At 39.5% G+C, this 24,965-nt stretch overlaps 1 protein-coding gene across 8 annotated transcripts in view; it reads left to right on the top strand.

Moving 5' to 3' along the window:
* The first annotated feature begins 1,041 nt into the window (after nt 1-1,041).
* Nucleotides 1,042-24,965, top strand: part of PRELID2 (PRELI domain containing 2) — a 76,827-nt gene continuing 52,903 nt past the window's right edge. For 5 of the 8 annotated variants that reach the window (XR_014491831.1, XR_014491832.1, XM_083357039.1 and 2 more), the window contains exons 1-3: nt 1,042-1,703; nt 18,122-18,179; nt 24,874-24,947. Coding sequence is in view for 6 of the 8 variants with exons in the window: in XM_083357039.1 (XP_083213165.1) it covers nt 1,629-1,703; nt 18,122-18,179; nt 24,874-24,947 (207 nt within the window). In the remaining 2 variants the exon portion in view is untranslated. Of the gene's footprint in view, nt 1,704-3,026; nt 3,372-5,961; nt 6,149-9,142; nt 9,318-18,121; nt 18,180-24,873; nt 24,948-24,965 lie in introns of those variants that run through there. The other 3 variants (XM_083357042.1, XM_083357041.1, XM_083357040.1) reach the window with 3 other exon arrangements.

Raw genomic sequence — 24,965 nt, 5'->3', positions numbered from 1 at the left:
TGCAGCTGGGTTGGATCAGTTTATACACAATTCCCATTAGAAAAGAGAAATTGCACTTTTTTCTTGGTGGTTTGCTTCCAACATTCAGTAACACAATTACCAGAAGGCTGCATGCTGTGCCACTTGTTTTATAATCTATAACTGAGCATTTTTATTTCATATATATTTCATTTCAAATAAGGGCTTCCCAGCTGCTATAGGCAAACTGAACTTCAACACTGTTTGGAAGCAAATAACCACCCAGGTAGTGGAGGGCGTTAGGGGCAACAGGAAAATGGTTTAACATCAATTCTTGGGCTAATTTGACACCAGGATTTAAAAAAAAAAACAGTCATTCAGATCTATGCTAGGCTCTACTGTTTGCCTAAGATCTTCTTTTTTAAAAAAAATAAGTGTGTGGTAATTTTCAACCCCAAAAAACTTATTCGCAGCTAAGTAAATCTTCACGGAAGATTTAGCGGATCGTCTGAAATTACTTCATCCGGATTCGATGCAGAAAATATTATTCGGAGCCTGTGCCGCCCACGTAGCATCTGCCGACACCTCAGTGAAAATCCCTGCACTGGGAACGGAGCAGCAGGACCCGCGCGCGAATCCACGAAATACTTCTGTACGAAGTTGCCGGCAAGCGTAGCTCGAACGTCTGTGCGCGCCGAATCACCTTCGAATGCGGGTCGTTCGACCACTCCGAATGCCTGACCACTCTGGAAGGGAATGCGCCGCTGCCCGCCGTGGTTTCCCCACGACGATGGTGCTACTAGGGCAGGGGTAGGCAACCTCGGCTCTTTTATGACTCATGGACTTCAACTTCCAGAATTCCTGAGTCAGCATAGCTGACTCAGGAATTCTGGAAGTTGAAGTCCATGAGTCATAAAAGAGCCGAGGTTGCCTACCCCTGTGCTAGGGCTATCTGCAACTACCCGTTTCCTTTTACAGCACTTAAACTTGAAGGACTTAACCCGGAGGGAATCGCCTCTTTTCAGTTGAAAACCCAGCTTTGACCCGGGTTCGGAGAGAGGGGAGGAGGACGAGAAGGTGTGGCGAGAGCCACGTGGGAAAAGCCGCTGCCTTAATTGGATTCTGAGCGGGCTCTTCCAAGTAGAGCGTTACATCACTTTTTTTTTTCTTCCTCTGAAAGGCAGCGTTTCTACGTTAACAAAAGACACGGGAGTCGAGAGTGCGGTTTAAGCACGGCGTGCCGGATAATAATCCGCGCCTCCCTTTTTTTTTTCGAGCCCGCGGCCGGCCAAGTCCGAGCACCCTTCGGGGCGCCGAGAGAAGGCGCCGCTTTTGGAAAGGGCGTTCCGGTCCTCCCTTGTCGAGCGAGCTCTGACCTACTCTTTTTTATTTATTTATATTTATTTATTTAGATTTATATACCGCCCTTTGCCGAAGGACTCAGGGCGGTTTTTTCCCCTCCGCGGTTTGGCCCTGGGTTTACATTGTGACCTAGGATGGTGTTGTGCTGCGAGCAATGCCACAGCCCGTCATAAAAGTTTTACACGTAGTTCAGCAAGCGAGGGCTGGAGCCTGGCGCAGGGAAGGGGCCCTTTGGCTAGGCGGCTGGCTCTGCCAACGCCGCCCCGAGTTCGCAGCAGGAAGGGGCCGGTGGTGGCTCCGCGCCCAGCATGGGGGTGACCGTGGAGGCCCAGAGAGTTTATAAATATCCTTTCGAGCAGGTGGTGGCCAGCTATCTCCGCAAGGTAAACCGGAGAGCGCGACGGTGCGCTCCTCCCCGGGCCCTGGTTCTCTCTGCAGCTTGGCGCCAGCGCGGCCAGGTCCCCGGTTCCCCGTCTCCGTTTCTCGCCCTGCTCGTAAAAGGCCGGACGCTTGCAGCGGCGCCTCCGCTGCCGAATCGCTGGGGGGCGCGGGGGGGGAAATGCTGCTTTGGCGTTGCGCTCGAAAGAAAAAGCCCCTCAGTGCCGTCGCCCGCCCGAAAGGATGTTATATACAGCTCAGCTGTTGGGGCTGGGAAAAAATGGCGGCGGCGCAGCCAAACGTCCTTCTCATTTGTTTTTAAGTCGGTTTGTTCCAAAAAGCCCTTGGGTGCGCAGCTCGGCTTGCCTTGGCGTGCTTGCCTTTGACTGCGGCGAAACCAGGCTGTTAAACGTCCTCGTCGAGTGTATCCGTCGCCTTTTTCTGTTTTTACCTGTTTGGGCCGCGGCATTCTTGCTTCCCCGTCAGCTATCGCATATAATGCGGTCTGCCTTGTTGCTTCTTTGCCTTTGAGGGTTTGGGGGGGGGCGGGGGGGGCGGAAAGAAAGTGCTCGCGAACTTTTGTGTGAGTTTGCGTGTGTTTTTTTTCTCCCTCAGCGATTCCTGGTGGAGGGATGCTCTTTGTTTTATGCGTGTTTTGCATTACCAAGTGGCTCTGTGCTTCGTTCTTTATACATTTTTTTCTGCCTTGGATGCTTCCCAAAGGTGGTTAAGTTTTATCGCATTCGAACCGTTTAAATCAAAACGGGTGCGTAAACGCTGTGTTGCTCATGCATGTCAGACTCTATTGGCTGCAACCATGTTAAAATGATGTATATAGAATAGTTTCCATTGTTACTGCAGTCTCATCCAGCCATAGACCCCCAACATAGGTGAACTAATTTAGAGAAGACTTGTCTCTCAAAAATGGGAGGAATAATTAATTTTAAAAGTCAAAATTAAAAAAAAGTTGAAATTAGACAGAAGCCAGATGATAAGCATTTTAATTCGGGTAAGATTAGCATTATACTAGTTTTCTATATTTTGCAGGGATTTACTTTCCTAAATCCTATTTAAGGGAGAGGCCCACAAAACATTGATTAACAACGGTTAAATTTACAAAACACAAAAACCAATATTGGCCCCAATCTTCCAAGTTAGATTGCAGTAATGGAAAATTAGAGAACTGTTAAAATCTATTTGTGGCTTTGATTATTAAGCTGTAAGCAATAACTATAGAAAATGTTAGTTCACAAAAGGGGACAAATGCTAATCCTGCATATTGCATTTATTTTGGAGTTTGCCCTGATTTGTCCACGTGCATTGGCCAGAAAGTTGCTGTGTAATGTTTTGAGTCTTTTAGAACATTGGAACATTGTGGGAAAAACATAGACAATACCACAGATATGGTAATTTAAAAACTGTTAAACAAGATTGAGGAAGATTCAGATAGAGAAATTTTTCCCTACATGGAACCCAGGTATTTTTTCTTTTTCTGGAGAGTTATATCCCTATTTGTTAAGTCTGAAAGGTGCTTTTTCAGGAGGCAACTGGATTTTCTTGTTTTTCTTTCTTTGAAGACATTTCGCTTCTCATCCAAGCTTCTTCAGCTCTGACTGGATAGTGGGGAATGGAAGGATTTATATTTCTTGCAAATAGCTGGTCAAGCTCACACAGTAGGCACTGATGACTGGAGCAGAAATTAAAATGTACAACAGTATTGAAACTGTAGTGCAGGCATGTCAAACTCATGACGTTGCACGACGTATCAGAGCTTTTTCCCCAATGTGGTGGGCGCGGTTTCATCGTGACGCATCCGGCCCATGGGCCGGCAGTTTGACACCCCTGATGTAGTGCATCCCTTATTGAATATCATTTTAAGTACTTTTCATAATGCTTGACTTGAGTTTAATCATTAGACTTTTAGTTAAAATTGGCTTGTGGAATTGTATGTTTTCACTATTCTTTTAGCTAATCATGATGTGTGCTGTGGTTCTGCCTTTTTCCTTAAATTTGTAAACTGCAGAGTGAGATGGGCAGTACATAAATAATTAAATCCTTGGATTTTTCATATTGATGGAAAAATTAAATCCCTGGATTTTTCATATTGATGGAAAAACTTAAGGAGAGGACAACCAATGTTCATGTTTTGGTGAAGAGCTGTAGTCATAGTCATCTGAACATAATTCTGTTTGAGAAGACTTTTGAAAACATTGTGTCTGGAAACTCCAATATATTCAGCATAACCAGATATTATATATAAAGTAGTGGCCAAAATTGTGGAAACCTTTTGGAAAAGTACATTTGAGGTTTGATGGCTAATAACACCACTGTTTTCTGGAGTAGTACCATAACATTATATATCAATGGAAAGATAATTTAATCAAGAATGTAATGCAACAAAGTTTGTTCAATTATCTGTATTCTATGAAAAGCTATAGCCAAATAACCAGAAAAAGGAAGCACAACTTGCTTAGGTTGATATCAGGTAGCTTTCCTTCATCTGATTGTAGCCAATGAGCACGAGTGTTTAGAGAGCCAATCAGGTGTCAACTTCTTTTGGCAATGAGCCAATCAAATCACAGTAGGATTCAATTATTGATGTCATCTATTGAAGCTGAGAGGAAGACATTTGTCAGTGATGTGATCACTACGGAGTTGGTTAGGGGTTTTTTGTGTGTGTGTTTTCATTTTGTAGGCTTGTAAAACGTAATAAAATTGAGTAATGGTGCAAAGAGTTGACTGGTCGCCCAGAAAGCGATGTAAAATAGTATTATTAAGTGAACAAGGCTACAGTTATAAAGAAATTAGAAGAAAAATTGGTGGAAACCTAACCAAAGGTGGCATTTCTAAGTTTTTGAAGAGGTATAAGGAGACTCAGTCACTACAAAACCACACTGGTAAAGGCAGGAAAAGGTGCACAACGGCAAGTGATGATAGAAGAATTAAGAGACTGCCTACGTGACAGAAGAAAATCTGGGTATAGCAAGATGACATGGTGCAATGCATTGTGACGAGCGCAAGGACTGTTCGGCGCAGACTGCAGGAATTTGGCCTAAAATCTAGAATTCCATGAAAAAAGCCACTTTTATCTCTCAAACAAAAGTTGAAAAGACTAAACTGGGCTAAAACCCATGTTACCTGGACAGAGCAACGGGACAGTTATTTGGAGTGATGAGAATAAGATCTCCCTGTTTGGTAGTGATGGCATAAAATACGTAAGGAGAAGAATGGGAGATTTGTATCCTGATTACATGTACCATGAAACACCCCGTCAGTGTTATGATCTGGGGTTGTATGGCATCAAAAGGTATGGGCAGAATTTGTGTGATTAATGGCAATATAAATGGCCTAAAATGCATTAATGAAATACTTGAGCCCAAACTGAAGTTTTCTGCACATGATCTTTTCCAAGACAGTGAAGCATGTATATTTCAACAGGATTCAGCTCCATGTCATGTTGCTGCTGTGTGCAAAAAGTGGTTTCAGGATAATCATATTCCACTGCTGGAATGGCCTGGGAATAGCCCAGACCTTAACCCAATTGAAAATCTATGGAGCTGACTAAAGAAACTTGTTAATCAGAAGCAACCTAGCAATAAAACCCAGTTAATAGAAGCAATCATTCAATCTTGGTTTCACATTATAACAGCTGCAGAACTAAAGGACTTGGTTCACTCCATGGGAAGACATTGTAAGGCTGTAATTCATGCTAAAGGTTACCCAACTAAGTATTAACTGATGTGATAATTTTGTATATTATTTTTTCTATGGTGGAAATTTTTGTATATCTCATTTTTTCTATGTGTTTCACTTTTCTTCTTTATAACTGCTATTCTAATAGCAAATCCTTCATAAACGTTATTGCATTACATTCTTGATTAAATTACCTTTCCATTGATATATAATTTTATGATACTAATCCAGAAAAAGTGGTGTTATTAGCCATCAAACCTCAAATCTACACTTTTCCCAAAAGGTTTCCACAATTTTGGGCATTACTGTAGAAGTATAAGTTCTAACAATTTTTTGAACTGAAAAGCATCTTTAGAAAAGTACACTTCCTTTTTGCATTTATTGTGCTTTGGATTAAAGTTTTAAAAGGGACATTTTTAAAGAGTGACATTCATTTCTTCCTAATGTGTGAATTTCTGATATTGGACATTCTTGTTTTCCTTTGTCTTTATATGAATAGGGATGCACAAGTTGTTTAATTATATAGATTGGGTAATATGCTGACTTTATTGCCCTCTAGCTGTGAATTTTTAGAAATGAAACTGAAGTAAAAGAAATAATTACTACTTCCCTGACTGATTTCTACCCATCATATAAGATCAAATGACCTAGTTCAAAACTTTCTATTCTATTCAAGTTGAATAAAAGAAAAGGTAATTTTTAAGCAACAAGGCACCTTCAATTTTATGGAGCTCTGCAATTCAATTCAACTTCACAGGTAGCCCTACACGTGTGAACTAGTTTCTATTGTTTGATTTTTATTGTAAGAAAATAGATATCTACAGGTGTTTCTAACAGTGTAATCTCACTGCACACTTTGAATTACATTCATTTTAAAATACAGTCTTCTTACTGTTTCATACTCTAACACACACAATAGAATCACATCCAGTGATGTAATTTTGCCATGTGTGTCTTATTAATTCCTCTATCTTTCTTTTAGGTATTGTTCAATTCATTGTTGGTTTTGATCATATTTTTCATTTTTTGAAAAGTCTATCACCTGTTCTCCAGTAGTCTCCTAGCTCAGGGGTCCCCAACCCCCGGTCTGTGGACCAGTACCGGGCTGCAGCATGCCAGCAACCAGTCAGCACAAACAAGGAAAACCTCATCCACAGGATGTAAGCAGCACACAAAACCACGCCCCCTTTGGTCCACGGAAAAACCTCCACATAACCAGTCTCTGGTGCCCAAAAGGTTGGGGACCTCTGTCCTAACTAAACCTTTTTCTCTCTCCCCCTTTACCTGATTTTCACTGTATATATTCAAATATGATGTCATCAATCTCTGATAATAAATACTCTAGAATTTAGTGGTATTTTTTGATTCTGACATCAGTAAATGATTTTATCACTGAAAAGTACCACCCTCTTAAGGATTAGTAGCTTTAAGTATATGAAATATATATATGTGCCTGTTCAATGGCCTTCAAGATAGGCTGAAAACAGGAAATAAAGATTTGCACCATGTTTGGGCCCTAGCAAGGTAATCTAAATAGTTAACATTTGACACATATCTCCCCTTGCAGAAGCTAACAAAGCGAGAGAGATCCTGTGGCTCAAGAGGTAAAAACAACTGCCTAATGTGCAATCAGCCCAGGTTCGAATCTCAGAAGGGTATGGCTGACTGATGAAAACTAATAAGTTAGAAATGCATTTCAGTCTCCCTTAATTCTTTGTTAGTAATTTACACAAATATATGAGCTGTCCGGTGTGACTACTGCCTGTTCGATGGCCTTCAAGATATATATATATATATACAAGCTTACAAGCTTAGCAGTAGCCTTCATTCTATGTATATGCCTGCTTATTAGGGCTTTCATACACCCCCCAAGCGGCATTATTACAAAGTCAGCTTAATTGCCCCCAACAATATATCTATATACTACTAAAACAGAATGTCATAAAGCATTTCCCGTGGTCAGCTGCTGATGTTTGATTGTATAATACAATTCAACATGGGCTGTGTTCTAGGCAGATACATTTCTGAGTATCTCCCTGAATTATTAAGAACTCTCCCAGTGCTTTAGAAGTTCTTCCATGGTTGAAGGCGTTGAGGAATCTGGTAAGCAACTGGGCAAAATGGGCAAAACATTTAAACCAAGTTATCTCAAATGGCTAATTTACAGAATCTGTCCAAAATCTGGGTCTCTTTCTGTGCTGTCATAACTTTGAACAGTCATTAAGAATGGTTGTGAGCCAAAGAGTACCCCCCCCCCCAATCCAATCCAATCCAATCCTATCTCATGAAAGCATATTCCACCTGCACAAAACATCAGACTGGGGCAGTGTGCCTTGATTGTTACTTGCTTTTGACAAAAGTCACTTTTGTTACCTGAAATGAAGCATTGTGCATGATGGTTGTTTAAAAGCAATACTGTGGCACTCAACAGTTTACTTTGAAGGAGTGCTTTCCTTCAGATAAAATATCCTTCTGAATATCTGAATAGTCTTTTGAGATAAGCCAGGAAATCATGTAATTCTCTTCTTTATTTGTTTATGATATTTGTATGTCCTAGATCTGCCTGATATTCCCACTATCTCCATATATGCATAAAAATAATCTGATCTGATTCTTATTTATTGAATTCATTTACACAGTTGACCACAAGATGGCATTAAATTGTTTTGAAGGCACTGTTCTAGTTAAAGAAGTTTGTGTATTTAGAAAATATTAACCTTGTGCACTGATAAAGGCTTCCATTAAGGCTGCTGATCTATATTTTCATCTCTTCAAAACAAATATCTCTTCCAACAGTGAAATATTCCATCATGCTACATACATCTTCCGTTTTCTTTTCCATTTTAATCTCCTGTTTTATATTTATAAATAATGAATGTGTATGTTTTTTATTCAGTTATGACATTGTCAAACTGTTAATTGTATGTAACACTAGACGAATGGAGATGTAAGTTCCTTCTTGCTTTCATTTTGTTTTTCCTCTATAAATATGGTGTTGCATTTTACAGAAATCTACAACTAACCCAGTCTTGAAATGTTTACCTCTCATTCAGAATAGTTGAGATGGCAGGTTTAGGTGAGCGGTAAACAGGATGAGACCATCCCCTTAAAAGTAATCAAGTGACTTAGATGCTCTTTTAAAGCAAGTAGTTTTCTGTGGAGATCAAGTGAGCCTTTCAGAAGTGAAAGGGCTCCTTTTGTTTCAATAATAGCTTTTGATTCCATAATGTGCTGCTATTCGCAACTCCACCATCTCAGAGACATCCAACTGCCTGGAGCACCTGGGAGGCAATGGGACCTGCAAGGCATGAGCCAAAAAACAATTATTTCCACCTTTTCCCTGTTGTTTAAAGAGCACTACATCAGTCGTGTAGGTTTTCCGGAAAATGATAACTATGTAAATCAGGGTAGTTTTAATAGGGTAAGTTGCAGTTTAAATTTAAAAAAAAATCCAAATATGCATCACCATGTGTACAGTATATGCAGGAAAATCCTACTCCTGCCCACAACTTTGGTTTTCCAAGCTCAGTTTATATTCTTTGGCTTTCTGATATGAGAAAATTAGAACGAGTGCGAGGTGTGTTTTTATGGACTGGCAAAGAGAATCACTTAATCCTTTTGCTTCCCTTTCAGTTTGGGACTGGGTTTAAGCATGTTCTGAGAAAAAGCCATACTTATATTAATTATTTAAGTTCTTAATAAACTTAATAAATGCCATATAATTCCCTGTCAAGATTTGTTTTATAAATTCCTAGGATGTTTTACAAAGGTTGCATCTCACTTTCTATTCCATTGGACTTTTTGAAAAAAATCCATCTTGTGATTCTGTTTACTGTTTGAAGATTTTTTTTTCCACTGAGGAGTCAAGCTGAGAATATGAAAGTACCCTCTACACTTAATCTATAGAGAATTTCTCCATTTGATCAGTCACTATACATTCTTCTTCAGTTTTCCTGTTCAGTTTATCTCAGCATAAAGACATATTTCTTATAACAGAGGGACATTAATGTGCAATGCAAAGCAAAACAAAAATCTACCTGATTTTGGAAGAAATTTCCTTTGTACATTTCTTGTGAAATTTGATGTATGTAATTTTGTTCATTTTCTTACCTATTATTTCAGGTAATAAGCTGTAATAGAAAGCAGTTGGGTTTTTCATGACATACAGGGAGTGCAGAATTATTAGGCAAATGAGTATTTTGACCACATCATCCTCTTTATGCATGTTGTCTTACTCCAAGCTGTATAGGCTCGAAAGCCTACTACCAATTAAGCATATTAGGTGATGTGCATCTCTGTAATGAGAAGGGGTGTGGTCTAATGACATCAACACCCTGTATCAGGTGTGCATAATTATTAGGCAACTTCCTTTCCTTTGGCAAAATGGGTCAAAAGAAGGACTTGACAGGCTCAGAAAAGTCAAAAATAGTGAGATATCTTGCAGAGGGATGCAGCACTCTTAAAATTGCAAAGCTTCTGAAGCGTGATCATCGAACAATCAAGCGTTTCATTCAAAATAGTCAACAGGGTCGCAAGAAGCGTGTGGAGAAACCAAGGCGCAAAATAACTGCCCATGAACTGAGAAAAGTCAAGCGTGCAGCTGCCAAGATGCCACTTGCCACCAGTTTGGCCATATTTCAGAGCTGCAACATCACTGGAGTGCCCAAAAGCACAAGGTGTGCAATACTCAGAGACATGGCCAAGGTAAGAAAGGCTGAAAGACGACCACCACTGAACAAGACACACAAGCTGAAACGTCAAGACTGGGCCAAGAAATATCTCAAGACTGATTTTTCTAAGGTTTTATCGACTGATGAAATGAGAGTGAGTCTTGATGGGCCAGATGGATGGGCCCGTGGCTGGATTGGTAAAGGGCAGAGAGCTCCAGTCCGACTCAGACGCCAGCAAGGTGGAGGTGGAGTACTGGTTTGGGCTGGTATCATCAAAGATGAGCTTGTGGGGCCTTTTCGGGTTGAGGATGGAGTCAAGCTCAACTCCCAGTCCTACTGCCAGTTTCTGGAAGACACCTTCTTCAAGCAGTGGTAGAGGAAGAAGTCTGCATCCTTCAAGAAAAACATGATTTTCATGCAGGACAATGCTCCATCACACGCGTCCAAGTACTCCACAGCGTGGCTGGCAAGAAAGGGTATAAAAGAAGGAAATCTAATGACATGGCCTCCTTGTTCACCTGATCTGAACCCCATTGAGAACCTGTGGTCCATCATCAAATGTGAGATTTACAAGGAGGGAAAACAGTACACCTCTCTGAACAGTGTCTGGGAGGCTGTGGTTGCTGCTGCACGCAATGTTGATGGTGAACAGATCAAAACACTGACAGAATCCATGGATGGCAGGCTTTTGAGTGTCCTTGCAAAGAAAGGTGGCTATATTGGTCACTGATTTGTTTTTGTTATGTTTTTGAATGTCAGAAATGTATATTTGTGAATGTTGAGATGTTATATTGGTTTCACTGGTAAAAATAAATAATTGAAATGGGTATATATTTGTTTTTTGTTAAGTTGCCTAATAATTATGCACAGTAATAGTCACCTGCACACACAGATATCCCCCTAAAATAGCTATAACTAAAAACAAACTAAAAACTACTTCCAAAAATATTCAGCTTTGATATTAATGAGTTTTTTGGGTTCATTGAGAACATGGTTGTTGTTCAATAATAAAATTAATCCTCAAAAATACAACTTGCCTAATAATTCTGCACTCCCTGTAGATCTGGTTTATGTCAAAGTTACAATATACTGTAACTGCTAATTAAAATATCTTACGTAACTCATCCCTCTGGAATGGCATACAAAATTTAAGTTACTTATGTTTTAATATGCATCGGTAATGGAATCTGCTGTTTAGTGGAAGATTTATGCAAATGTCTTGTTTCGCATCAATGGACCTTATAGATTGTAAGTTTCATTGATTATGTAATTACACTGTAACCTGCTATTTGAAAGAAATAAGCAGAATAGAAATGCCTGATTTAATTGCCATAAAGAAATGCTTAACACCCTCTTCTTCTGTTGAAACGTCCCTGCAATACCGATAGAAATGTATGCTATAGTTACTATTTTATTCTGAAAATTTACTTTTGACAGTATTTGTGATTACTAATATATACACATATATCTGAATTTTACGATTATGGTATATTTCATTTATTGCTACAACCTTAAGTGTAGTTTTACCATTCATAGTTCCATTTTGATTGGTTCCTTGTTTCCCCCCCACTATATATTTACTTGAATGTGTTCTACCATCTACCTGTATGTTTGTACATTTGCGCACTAGTTTACTGAAGTAAGATATCATTTTATTTTTTTTAAAAAATGCATTGATTACAATAGTTGCATTATACTAATTTCTGAGCTCAGAAAGTATTTAACTTGAAAAAGAATAATTAAGATGGGAAGGAATAGTAACTAGACAGGTATGAATCATTAAGACCTGACTTGAATTTGGGATTCAAAAGTAGCATAATTAAATCTAAATTCAGGTTTCAAAGGCAACATAATTTTAACTGATTGGAGATTAGATTTAGAAAAGAAATGGTCAACATGCTACTGTAGGGAAAAGTATCATTGTGTGCAACTACTCTATTTAAAATATTTTTGGGGCAGAATGTTGAAAATAGCAAGGATGTTATACTCTTTGGAGGACAATCATCTTGAAAAATTTCAACTGGGTAGCTGCAAGGATTTGGTCATAAGCTGTTTTTGGAATATTCCTATAAAGAATATTCCGACTTTATGCAGAGAGAGCAGAATGAGGAAACAAGCTTCCAAAATGTCAAAACAAGCTTCCAAAATGTCAGGCAAAGAATCTATTTAAAAGTGGTGCTGAAATATTCCCTCCCACCCCCCACCCCCCTTCTCTTTCCAAGGCTCTGAGCAACTACCAACCAGAAACATAGGAAGAGAGTCCTCACTAAAAATAAATAAACTTGCCAAAAATAATCTCAACAGTATCATGAGGAAATAAAAAAGGAGACAAAAAACCCACAATGTGTCTGTTTCTGCATCCCAACATTCAAAGGTTGCCTTCCCCAAATGTGAAAGCCAGATCTTCATTTCTCTTAAGCAACCCGGGGGGGGGGGAAGGTAGACGGGCTTTTCCCCAAGGTAAAGGCAGCAATAAAAAAAAGCCCTTTTCCAAGGTCCTGTCAGATATTTACCAGGAGCCAATTGACCCTGCTTGATCAGCTTGGATGGGCAGATGATTGGGGGAGAAGACAGCCCTTAATTTGGACCAGAAAACCAGCACCTTGCATTGCACTTGGAAGCCATGTGGTAGATAATTTTGCTCTTGATGCTGTAGGCCGGGCCACTTGAGGGTATCCAGAAACCTGTTGCTGTCCAAGCTGCCAGTTTTTGTGACAGCTTCTGAATGCTTTCCAAAAGCAGCTCCATTTAAAATGCATTAATGGTTATCCAAATGGGAGGTGACTAGGACATAAAGGATTGAGCAGGAATCACTGCAAATGATACATAGGATGTAATTGCAGAAATCCTCTTGTCACAGGAGCTACCTGTTCCTCCAGCAGTTGCTCGGGAGGCCCATGAAATTGTAAATCACATCTGAGTGGGGAACTACAGCCTTCTTCAGAGCCAAAGGAAGTGCTTTGCTAAAATTATTTGGCTTATAGACCCAAGGCCATTTTGTCTTGAGGGATCATGTCTGAGACTGGGTCAGCACTTCTATTGTGTATTTTTTTAAGGAAAAAAAATCTAGGAAGTGTTTATCATTTTGTAAACTCATAATTATGCTATAAAGATTTAGACAGGTCAGTATATAATATAGACTAACAGTAATAACACTATTTCAGGCACGGTTATGCTACCTACAGCTAACAGCGTTACTATTTTTAACATTGTCATAGCATTTATGACACCCTTTTCATCATTTTTTTTCTTGGACATTAATTTTACAACAATTCTATTACTTCTGCTCTTTGTAACACTACATAACTATCATTGTCATATGGATTTTTAAAAGGCGCCTTCCAGCATTCTCACTGAAATTTCATCACAAATCATTTCATTACTTTTGTTTTTATTTCCAACCACTCTGCAGGACTCTAGCCCTCTGCTCAATTCCAAAACAGTTTTTATTTCATCAAAATAATGAATTGTTTGCATTTTCTCTCTTAATTTTAGCTCTTTTTGACAACATACTTTGCAACTATTGTTTCTGTGCACCTTGCAGTACACAATACCTTTCTCTCATTATTTTGCAGCAATCTTATATGTGTGTTTTTTCTCACCCACCACAATTTCACTTCATTAGTCCAGCAGCCATGCTTTTTCACACTTAGTTTAAACTGAATATCTGAATGGCACTCTGTAATGTATTTTTTTTTACTTTGCTCCAGTTTTTCACATCATCTTTCTTAGATCTACTTTCTGTTCATTCTAATATATCTTCTAACACTTTTTCATTCAGAACTCATACTTTCCCTGTCAGCAGTTTCATTCTACTTTCATTTTTTTTCTTTTACTTCCTCCTTTCCCACGCTTAACACTATAGAATAATGATCTGTCCCACAATCAGGATCCTGCTTCACTTTATAACCTTCACTAATTCTTTTCAATGAACAATTTTCTCATAAAAAATCTGACTTTTTAAGATTTATATTCAATTCTTTACCATGTGTATATATGACAATACTTAAACCAAATAGATTCCCTCCCCCCGAAACTTACCTGTTGTTATTCTATTTTATTCTTAGTTTTCTGAATGGCACAATCACTTTTACTATTCTCATCTTACTTCCATCCATCCATCCATCTCCAAAAATATTTCCCCGCTGGATTGCTTTCATTCAGAATGTTGTATGATTTTCTTCCATATTTGGCTTTTCATTAGCACTGTTCACTGTAATGAGCTGTCAGCAACCTATGGATTCATACTTTCATATGAAGCCAGAACAATACAGACATCAATTAATACTTTTGACATATATTTTAACACTTTCCCTCATAATTAAATAATCACTTCCTTGCACATTTTCATTAGCTCTGCTCTGTAGTTTCAAACTGTCCGCAATCAAATCTTTAACATCCTTTCCCAAGTGCTAACTTGTTTGCAGGAAAGCACATTTCTAACTCTAAATTATCACTTCAGTGAAGTTGGGGGTATGAAACCAGTTTGAACTCATGAGCATCTGTAAGATGTGGAGAATGTGTTGTTGCATATATTATGCAACAACAGTTTTTGAAAGATTTGTTCTCTGCTAGTCAGTTTGCATTCCCACTCTCATCTAGCCCAGCAGTTAAGACCAAAGGAAGGAATAAATTGCACAAGATACAGAAATATGGGGGAAAGATGTTACACCACGCATATTACCCTATGATATATACCCATTTTCTGTTTTTCTTTGCATAGTCTCGTCTTTTCTTTTTCCACCATTCCTAATGGTATAGTGATAGTCTATATCAGACATGTCAAACACAAGGCCCGGGGGCCAGATCCGGCCCGCAAAGTGGTTTCATGTGGCCCGCGAAGCCATCCTGGAAACAGTGAGGGAACGGCCCCCACTGCCTTGGCCCTGGCCCAGAGACCCTTCTTCTGCCAGAGACCCTCAGATTCCCTGTCCCACTCCTGCCCAGGCCCCCATAGGCACCCTTGATGCAAACGATGTAGAGCTGGCCACGCCCACCCAGTAGGCCATACGCACTCTAGCCACACCCACCCAGTAGGCCACGCCCACCCTGGCCATACCCTCCCGGCCCCCTGAGGGCAACCGCAATGCTGATGCGGCCCTCAATGAAATTGAGTTTGACACCCGTGGTCTATATGGCACAGTGGCCTAGAAGTTAAGATGCACGCTTCACACTCGGGAGGCTGAGAGTTCAATCCTAGGCAGCGGCAGTTTTTTCTCTATCAGCATACAAAGAGAAAATATCTGTTGCAAACTCCGTGTAGGCATCCAGCTAGTAAACGTTCAGCTCCATTCAGCTGCCCCAACTCCACCCAGATATAAGGGATTACAGGGGTCAAAAAAACCCGCCAACAACATAATAGTGCAGTCTATAGGCTTTCAGTCTGTTTGGACTTCTTGTCGGCTTTCCTATTTTCTTCCTTTATGACTGCCATCTTTCTCTTTTCTGCCTTGATTTTCTTCTCCTTTCCTCTTTCACACTTCCAATGCTGTGGCTCTGATTGTTCCCCTCCAGAAGTTTTTTGTTGCTCCAAGGTTGGTTTCCAAAAATGGTTCTGATCTCATGGTAGCCCACAAAAGGGAGAATCGATCCACTGAAGTGCACTAAGGACATTCCAGTTCATGAAATGATGTGGCTGACTGAAAATTAAAAGAGAGGCTGACCTTTGAAATTAAAATTCGGCCTATTAAATAGTAAAATGGTGCACACTTCAAAATTTCCCATAAAGGTTTTGGCATATACTTAACACGGTTGTTTGACTGACATCATAAAGAGATTTTAAAATGTCCTCTGTGAAATTTAGTATGTGACTTAGGTATCTGATATAATAATGATAATTTGAAGTGCTAGCATTGCTAGGGCAGAATTTCGAGGATGAAACCCAGATCAGCATTTTCAGAGAACAGATCAGAATTTTAAAAAAAGATCAAAATATTCCAGTTTTAAAGCATTCACCTAAACACACAAGGATTTAAAAATGAGCAAAAGGAGGGCCTTGGGGATCCATCCTCCTGTTTTCTCTAACCTCCATGTATTTAGACAGAGGGCTAAAGAATTACCCTTTTGTTTGCTAGAATTCAAGTACAGCTGCCTGTTTGATTTGAAACCCCAAGTGTAGCATGCTTTGGAAAGTTTTGTACAGCTGAACATGGTAGATAGGCAAAGTAGGGGCAATGATAGTGTGCACTTCTCCACCCTTTATCCGTTTTAAAGCTCTTTTGGGTGTGGTATTGTTGAATAAGGGACACGGTGGCTCAGTGGGTTAGGACACTGAGCTTGTCGATCAGAAGGTCAGCAGTTTGGCGGGTCGAATCCCGAGTGCCGCGTAACAGAGTGAGCGCCTGTGACTTGTCCCAGCTTCTGCCAACCTAGCAGTTCGAAAGCACATAAAAAATGCAAGTAGAAAAATAGGGACCACTATGGTGGGAAGGTAACAGCGTTCCGTGTGCCTCTGGCATCTAGTCATGCCGGCCACATGACCACGGAGACGTCCTCGGACAAGTGCTGGTTCTTCGGCTTTGAAACGGAGATGAGCACCGGCCCCTAGAGTTGGAAATGACTAGCACGCATGTGCAGGGGAACCTTTACCTTTTTACCTTATTGTTGAATAAATTTCATACCTAGCCTTCTCATATAGTCTTAATATAGCGCATTACCTCCCCCTACCCAAATTTTCTTGGGGAGGCTTTTGTATTCACTGTAAATAAGTAAGCTATATTGACCTGGTTCTTCTGAGTACAGGTGGTCCTCACATTACAACAGTTCATTTAGTGATTGACTCAGCCTTCCATCCTTCCAAGATAGGTAAAATGAGGACCCAGATTGTTGGGGGCAATAAGCTGACTTTGTAATAATGCCGCTTGGGGGGGCCCAAAAGCCCTAATAAGCAGGCATATACATAGAATGAAGGCTACTGCTAAGCTTGTAAGCCGCCCTGAGTCTTCGGAGAAGGGCGGGATATAAATGGGATTAAAAAAAAAAGTTAACAACAGCACTGAAAAAATGACTTAAGACTATTTTTCACACTTAACCATCGTTTCAGCATCCCATGGTCACGTGATCAAAATTCAGGCCCTTGACAACCGACTCACATTTATGACGGTTGCAGTGTCCCAGGGTCATGTGATCCCCTTTGCAACCTTCTGACAAGCAAAGTCAATAGGGAAGCCAGATTCACTTAACAACGGTATCACTAAAAACTGCAGTGATTCACTTGATAGTTGTGGCATGAAAGATTGTAAAAGGAGGCAAAATTCATTTAACAAATGTCTCATTTAGCAACAGAAATTTTGGGCTCAATTGTCGTCATAGGTTGAGACCTACCTGTACTGTATATGACTATTGGATTGCACTGCCAAGCAGCTAATTACTAAAAGTATTGTAGTGTTGTGTGTAATACTTTGTGTTGTTTAAAGTGATTTATTTTGGCAACTTTGGAAAACTTGAGCTCAGAAATGTTCTCTAAATGAACCCAAATAGCAACATCATACTCAAAATGGGATTCTTTGAATTTGAAAGAGTTAAAATTCAGAACAGATTGATTGTTTAATATGTGCCATCAAGCCCTTTTCAACTCCTAGTGACCAGATAGATAGATTTTCTCCATGCCAATCCATCCCCAATCTGTTCGGTCAAGTCTTCCAATGGTGCACTTATCACCACTGTAACTGAGTCAGAACATTTTGGTGTTCTTCTTGATTTTGGTTCCCATACTGTATATATTTCTTAATTAATCAACAATCACAGCAAAATTATTGGCCTAAATTAAGATTCCTTCTGCAACTTGAGAAATAAAGAAAAAGTGTTTAACAGAATAATAGAGTTGGAAAGGACCTTGGAAGTTTTCCAGTCCAAAGCCCTGCTAAAGCAGTAGACCTTATAACCAGTTCACACAAATGTTTTTGTCCAATCTCTTCTTAAAAACCTCCAGTGTTGGAGCACCCACAACTTCTGGAGGCAAGCCATTCCACTGATTAATTGTTAATTAATTAAGTAGTTTGGGGATTTTTTTTTCTATTGTATAATAATTTCTGATGTCTACCCTTTGCATTTTTCTCTAGTATCCCAGTCCCATGGAGAAAAATGTTATTGCTGTAAAAACAGTAGAAGAGAAAACAGGTAAGCATTTTAAAAATGTGTAGCTGTGCCCTACTTAGCCTTGATTCTATAATCTGTGGTCTAGAAAATTATTGTTTAAATTACTGCAATATGTTGTATATGGAGCTGCCCTTGTGAATGATCTGAAAACTTCCAAGTAGTCCAAAATTCAGCAGCAGGAATACTGATTAGAATTGGGCATTGTGAAAATATTAGATCAATTTTCTGTTTGCTTCTTTGGCTCTCAGTTCATTGCAGTTCTCATTCGAGTGCTAATATTAATCTATAAAGCCCTTTAGGGCATGAGACCATGTTATGAGAAGAATGTTTATTTATTTATTTGAATTATAAGCCACCAAACTCCAATGGACTCTTCCTAGAAGTTTCTACCTGTGCCCCCAGCTGACCTTCAAAAACCCCTACATACACCTCTATAAACACACACACACTTGAGAAGTAAAAGCTTTACTAGAACTTAGTAAATCTAGGCAGTAACAAGCAGAGCTTTTGTGGAAATACACGCACAAAGCAGCAAAAACTCAAATTCCCAGACTGCCTACAGTGAGCTCTGAATAGCCAGAGTGCAAAGTGGGGAGCAGAAACAGGTTATAGTCCAGAAATCCAAAAAAAAATCCAAATGGCATCTCTGCAGATCCTTGTTCCAAGAAACGGAGTTGTCTCAGGCAACAGGGACTGGGATGCAAATGCATAGTGTTTCAGCAAGCAGAGCAGTTATTCTCAACAGGATTGCCGAACAATGATGGCTCTTAAATGGATCCTGCGTGAGAGTGCCATCAAGCCATCAAGAAGTGCCCTTGCCATGGAAGGAGTAAGTCTGATCTGTTCTCCTTGCACATGGTTCAGCATGTTCTAGGGCTGGGAGGAGATGTGCGATCTAGCCCTCATCTGCTTCCAGCTGACTGGAATGTTCCTCATTCATGTCAGCTTTGGGTGCTTAGTTGCTAGGCTTCCTTTAAGCCTAATATTTGTCCTGAGCATCTTGAGCAGCTTCCTTCATTTCAGATTCTTCTGGGTATGAGTTGGCCATCAACAAATGATAACCAGTTCACACAAATGATCCCACAGGTCTGCAACCCAAGTCTCCGGAGCCGCATGCGGCTCTTTCAGCCATCTCCTGCGGCTCCCAGTCCTCTGCCATGTGCAGTCGGGGAAAAAAAAGTGGGACCAAAAAAGTTCAACCAATCAATTCAAATATGCAGGGTAGGTGCATATCTCACCTTGGCTCCACTCTTTAGTCAAACCCTGTTCTGCGCATGCGCGCATGTACGTGCATGTGCACACATTTTTTGCGGCTCCCAGTTTTTCCTTTTGTGAGGGAACCGGTTCCGAGTGGCTCTTTCACTGTTTCAGGTTGCTGACCCCTGGGCTATCCAATCTCTTCTTAAAAACCGCCAGTGATGGAGCACCCACAACTTCTGAAGTCAAGCCATTCCACTGATTTATTGTACTGAAATATACTATTTCACAGCATTTTGCTGATCCACTAATTTAGTCACTTTGCCAAAGAATTAAATAAGATTTGTTTGGCATGATTTGTTTTTGACAAACTCTTGTTGGCTTCTGGTTATAACTTCGCTTGCTTCTAGGTGTTTGCAAATCTGTTACTTGAGTATCTTTTCCAGGGTCTTCCCAGGTATTGATGTCAGACTGATTGGTCTATTTACTTTCCTGGATCTGTTTTTCCCCCTTTTAAAGATAGGAACCACATCAGCTCTTTTCCAATCCTCAGGTAGTTCCCCGGTGCTCCAGGATCTTTGAAAGATATGGTACAATGATTCTGAGATCACTTCTGCCAGCTTCTTCAGAACTATGAGATATAATCCATTAGATCAGAGGTCTTCAAACTTGGCCCTTTTATGACTTGTGGACTTCAACTCCCAGAATTCCTCAGGCAGCATGCCTGGCTGAGGAATTCTGGGAGTTGAAGTCCACAAGTCATAAAAGGGCCAGGTTTGAAGACCCCTGTATTAGATCCTGGTGATTTGAACTTGTCTAGAGTGGACAGGTATTCTCTTACAATTTTCTTGCTTATTTTAATTTGAATTCCTAGTCTGTCTTTTACAGTTCTGTTTTTGGTAGGTTAGGCTATTTTTTTTTCTTTTTGAATGAAGAAAGATGCAAAGAAAGAATTAAGCAACTCTGCTTTCTCCTTACTGTCCATCACTTCCTTTCCATCTTCCATTAGTGGACCAATTGTTTCTTTGACTTTTTTTCTTGTTTTTTATATGTTGAAGGAAACTTGTTTTTATTATCTTTGACTTTTGTTGCAAGTTTTAGTTCATTATGAGCCTTAGCTTTCCTAAATTCCATTCTGGCAATTGAAAAATACTTTCAGAATTTCCAGAGCACCCAAACCTTTGGACTTTATTTTTGATCAGAATATGTTTTCTTGTCTTTATCCTGTACAGTTCCTTATGATGCTGTGTCTATAGTTTTTGGTAGTCTAGAGTTTTTAGACAAAGTTAATCACTGTTTGTCCTTCCTGCTTCCTAGCTAGCTAATGGTTCTTTGTCCTTTGTGTTCATTTACAGGTCCCACCTTTGCATGCATCTAACAAACATATTTTCACCTCCTTTTCCAAAAGAAAAAGCTTGTTATAATCATCCCTCATCAACCATGCATTTATCTATTCTTGGTCATTTTACAAATATACATGCAAGGTACTTCTAAGTGTGTTATGGACCTTTTAAAAAATAAACTTTAAAAATCCCAAAGTAGCATAAATGATTGTAAAACTCTAGGTAAAATAATATATTTTGATCATTCTTCTGTTATGTGTGTGTATGTGGGAGGGGGGAGGCAAAGTCAACCAATCGTAGTTTGTTTTAACTTGTTTCTTGTACTCTGTGAGAAAAAGATCATTTCATCCGGCTTGGATGAGCTAAACAATGTGAATGTTTTGTGTGTTTTAGCTCTTTGGTGACAAAGAAGTAAACTGGCATTCAAAGCTCCCTGCATAGTTGCAAGTGGGACAGCATAGTATTAAAGCTGTAAACAAACACCATTCTGCTTGGTAGAGGAATGGAGGGAGAACAAGCTATAAATAGCAGGATAACAATATGCTAAGCCTCTATGGGCAAGGAAGGGAGAAAGTGATTGAAAATTGGTCTACCTTGGATTCAATTAGAAATGAATTAAGCTGAACTTGGGTCAGGAGATGACAGACAGTGTGGTGAGAAATCATTGTTATGGGGGAAAAAACCCACATCTCTCATCATTTGAAGTAACATTGCTTGGGAAGGCTGATGTATTCACTTAACAAAAGTAAGCTGCATTGAGTTCTGTGGTTCTTTAGGGTGAACATGGATAGGATTGCACTGCCAGCTAATTACTAAAAATCACTAATTAGTAAATTTCTTGTACTGTTGGGTGTACAGGTAATCCTCAATTAGCAACTGCCTCATTTAATGACTATTTGAAATTATGACCTTCACAGGTCTGTAAAGGAAAGGTAAACTAAAGATCCTAAGTAGAGTTGTAGTTTCATTTAGTCATCCCCTTTGCTTAATTTGCAAAGTCCCAATTGTAGTCACTAAATGAGAACCACCTACATTCCTTTGAGTTTAAATTGTTTCATTTGAAATAATCTGTTTCAGCAATTTAGGAAAATTCTTGAGGTCAAAAATGCTCACGAGTTACAGAAGAGTGGCTAAAGTCCTAAGTAATACAGCAGTGCTGTTAAAGCTATGGACATCAAAGAAAAACTGGCTATTTTTAAGGGGAAAATGATGTGAAAGGGAGGCACATATATTTGGTTAAAAATGATTTCTATATCATAAAAATTGTCATTTGATAGTCATTCAAATGCCAGATACTGAGTGGACATATTTAGTGTCTTAGCCTTTTATGGATGCTGATCTCAAAATATAAGAGACATATGCAGTGATGGGATTCAGCCGGCTCGCACCAGTTCGGTAGAACTGTTAGCTAATTTTTTGTTGTCCAGGCCCAGGATGGACTTCCGGAAGCGGCATCCACACAGAGAACTGGTTGTTCACATATTTGAATCCCACCACTGGACATATGACAACCATTGCTTCACCTGCAACATGTGATTTACAGGTTAAATGACTTAGACCAGAGATGAAGCATCAGTAGATTTTCAGATGGTGCTTGAATGCAGACTTTGGGATCTCTCATCAATAACCCTGCTGGCTGAGATTCCTCACTCAGCTTATTTAGACGGCTGATGAATAGAACTCAATAGACATAATCCTTTGTTTTTTTGGCTCTGTAGTTTTTCCTTCCTACCGTTTGGGTAAACATTGACTTGAGGTGCAGTTGAGTGAGTAGAAAGCCAGGTTTTCTGTCAATTTCTACTTATCTTCCACTGTACTGAGCTGACATGTCCCTGGAAGCTTTAGAGATAAAAACCTGTTAATCCATAGCTTCTTAATTTTCATTGCCTACCTGCCTGGACCACCAGTTTTCTATTTATTTTTCTGTCCTGTGATACCTCTCCCTCTGGTGGGATTTCCTTGAGACTACATTCTGATCACATTTGAGATGGACTGCTAGAAGTTATCAATCCATCTTGATAAGAAGGAAAATATTAACATACATGCATACAAAAGTCTTCTCCTCAGTTGGCAGAAAGTATTTAATTGCTAGTCCCTGGCAGTTATAATATAGTATTTGATATTTTGCAGCAGTAAGTAAAATGGAGCTCTGCAATTTTGTTCAGCTATGCAGAAGCATCCCAATCAGTTTCATATATTTTTATGACTACTGCATACCTGCTAAAAATTAATGCTGGAGCAGAAATATAAGCAAGTTCAGGATTGTGAGAAAATTCCTATGAACAATTTTTCTAGGATAAAAGGTGAATCCCATGGCAATCTCTGGTTGCTGTCAAAAGGGATAATTCATTCCTTAGTTCCGTGATTCATTTCTGTGGTTCAGAATAAATTAGTAATAATCATCATCTATGAAGTGTATCAATTATGTCTTCTTTTTCTATTACTCAAACTCTTCAAGCATTTTTTTTAAAAAAAAGCTCTTAGGTTTTTGTTTTTTTTAAATCGCAGATTTATTCAGCTATTGTTCCTTGTCCCTAAAATGGCTGCCCCAATTCTCTCCTCTCCCCGCAAGAACTGCCTTCTTATCCAATGTGGCTGTCAGATTAGGGTCACAGAGGTAGAAATGTCATGTCTGCAGGAAAAAAAGATCTCATTACAATATAGTTACTAGTACAAAATACATTAAAAGGATCTGCATCTACAATACAAATACTATTCAGGAAATGAGTAATTACTACTTCTGGGAGGAACTGTAGAACCAAGATTGATCATTCCACCAACTTAGTATCTAACTGTTGCCCTACGTGATTGTTTATTAAGGAAATAATCTGATGGAAAGGATGGCAAGTTATTTTTCAAAATATTTAAAATTTGTATTCACCATTGCATGCAATTTTAATATACTTTTTTTTCCTTTGGAAATAATTAGCATATGACTCCTTGTAAATATGTCAAGTTGGAAATCCATATACAATGCCACTACGTCTATTTAAAATTTACTGCAGAATGCTGTTTCCCCGGGAACAAATATTCAGATAAGGTTTCAGAGAGAGTTGCCTTTTCTCAAGAGCAAGAAATGGCCTTGCTCCAGGCTATTTACCCACCCAGGTTATCAAATAACATATTTCTGAAGCATATGGACTTAATCAGGAATCATTAAAAATTAAAATGCAAATTGATTTTAGAAGCCAGTCACGTTTGCATTGTAGGTCAATACGTATAATTCAAGAAAGAGGCTGTGCTTTAGTTTTCAGAAAGGAGCTTTATTCTTGTCACTGATTCAGTTCGGAGCAAAAATAAATGTTTGTTGTCCAAGGAAATTGCTTTAGACTTCAAACATTGGCATTGCTAGATGGCAGAGAGGTAGTTTATGCTCTTAGGAAGTACTTTAGAATGCAGAGTGACAAGAATGAGCTGTTTTTGCTCTGAAATGCTGACCCAGGAAGATACTTGAAGCTTGTAACTAGCAATATAAATGCCTCCAAAATTAACTCCCTGATTGCTATTTGCCAAAATTTACTGCCATTTCAGTGCAGTTCCAGGAAGTTCTAAAAAGTTAGAATTTAGCATTGTATTTTATGCTATGTTATTACCAAGGCATAAAGTGGTAGATTTAAATTGATTGTTCCAGCACTACTAGGCAGCATTGTTGGCATAAAATTCTTACTAGATTACCAAACTGCAATATTCTTTGTAAAGGGATGCGGTGGCTCAGTGGGTTAGGACGCTGAGCTTGTCGATCAGAAGGTTGGCAGTTTGGCGGGTCAAATTCTCGAGTGCCGTGTAGCAGAGTGAGCGCCTGTTACTCGTCCCAGCTTCTGCCAACCTAGCAGTTCGAAAGCACGTAAAAATGCAAGTAGAAAAATAGGGACCACTATGGTGGGAAGGTAACAGCGTTCCGTGCGCCTTTGGTGTCTAGTCATGCCGGCCACATGACCATGGAGACGTCCTCGGACAAGCGCTGGCTCTTTGGCTTTGAAACGGAGATGAGCACCGGCCCCTAGAGTTGGAAATGACTAGCATGCATGTGCGGGGGAACCTTTACCTTTACCTTTAATATTCTTTGAGTGCTAACGCAGGAAGCATTAACTAAATCCCTTTATGGCTTCTAAGACTTCTTGCTGATATTGTTTGATTTTGTTTGTTACTCTGAAAACTTGTTCTTTTATTATCAGACTTGTCTACAGGAGTCATATATCGGAGAAGGATTGCAACATGCCAAAATGTAATTCCACACATTTTAAGGAAGGTAAGTAAGTTCAGTCTA

This window comes from Vipera ursinii, assembly GCF_947247035.1.
Source record: "Vipera ursinii genome assembly, chromosome: 2".
Classification (NCBI taxonomy): domain Eukaryota; kingdom Metazoa; phylum Chordata; class Lepidosauria; order Squamata; family Viperidae; genus Vipera; species Vipera ursinii.
Note: the sequence above shows the minus strand (reverse complement) of the source record. Positions and strands in the feature narration are given on the sequence as shown.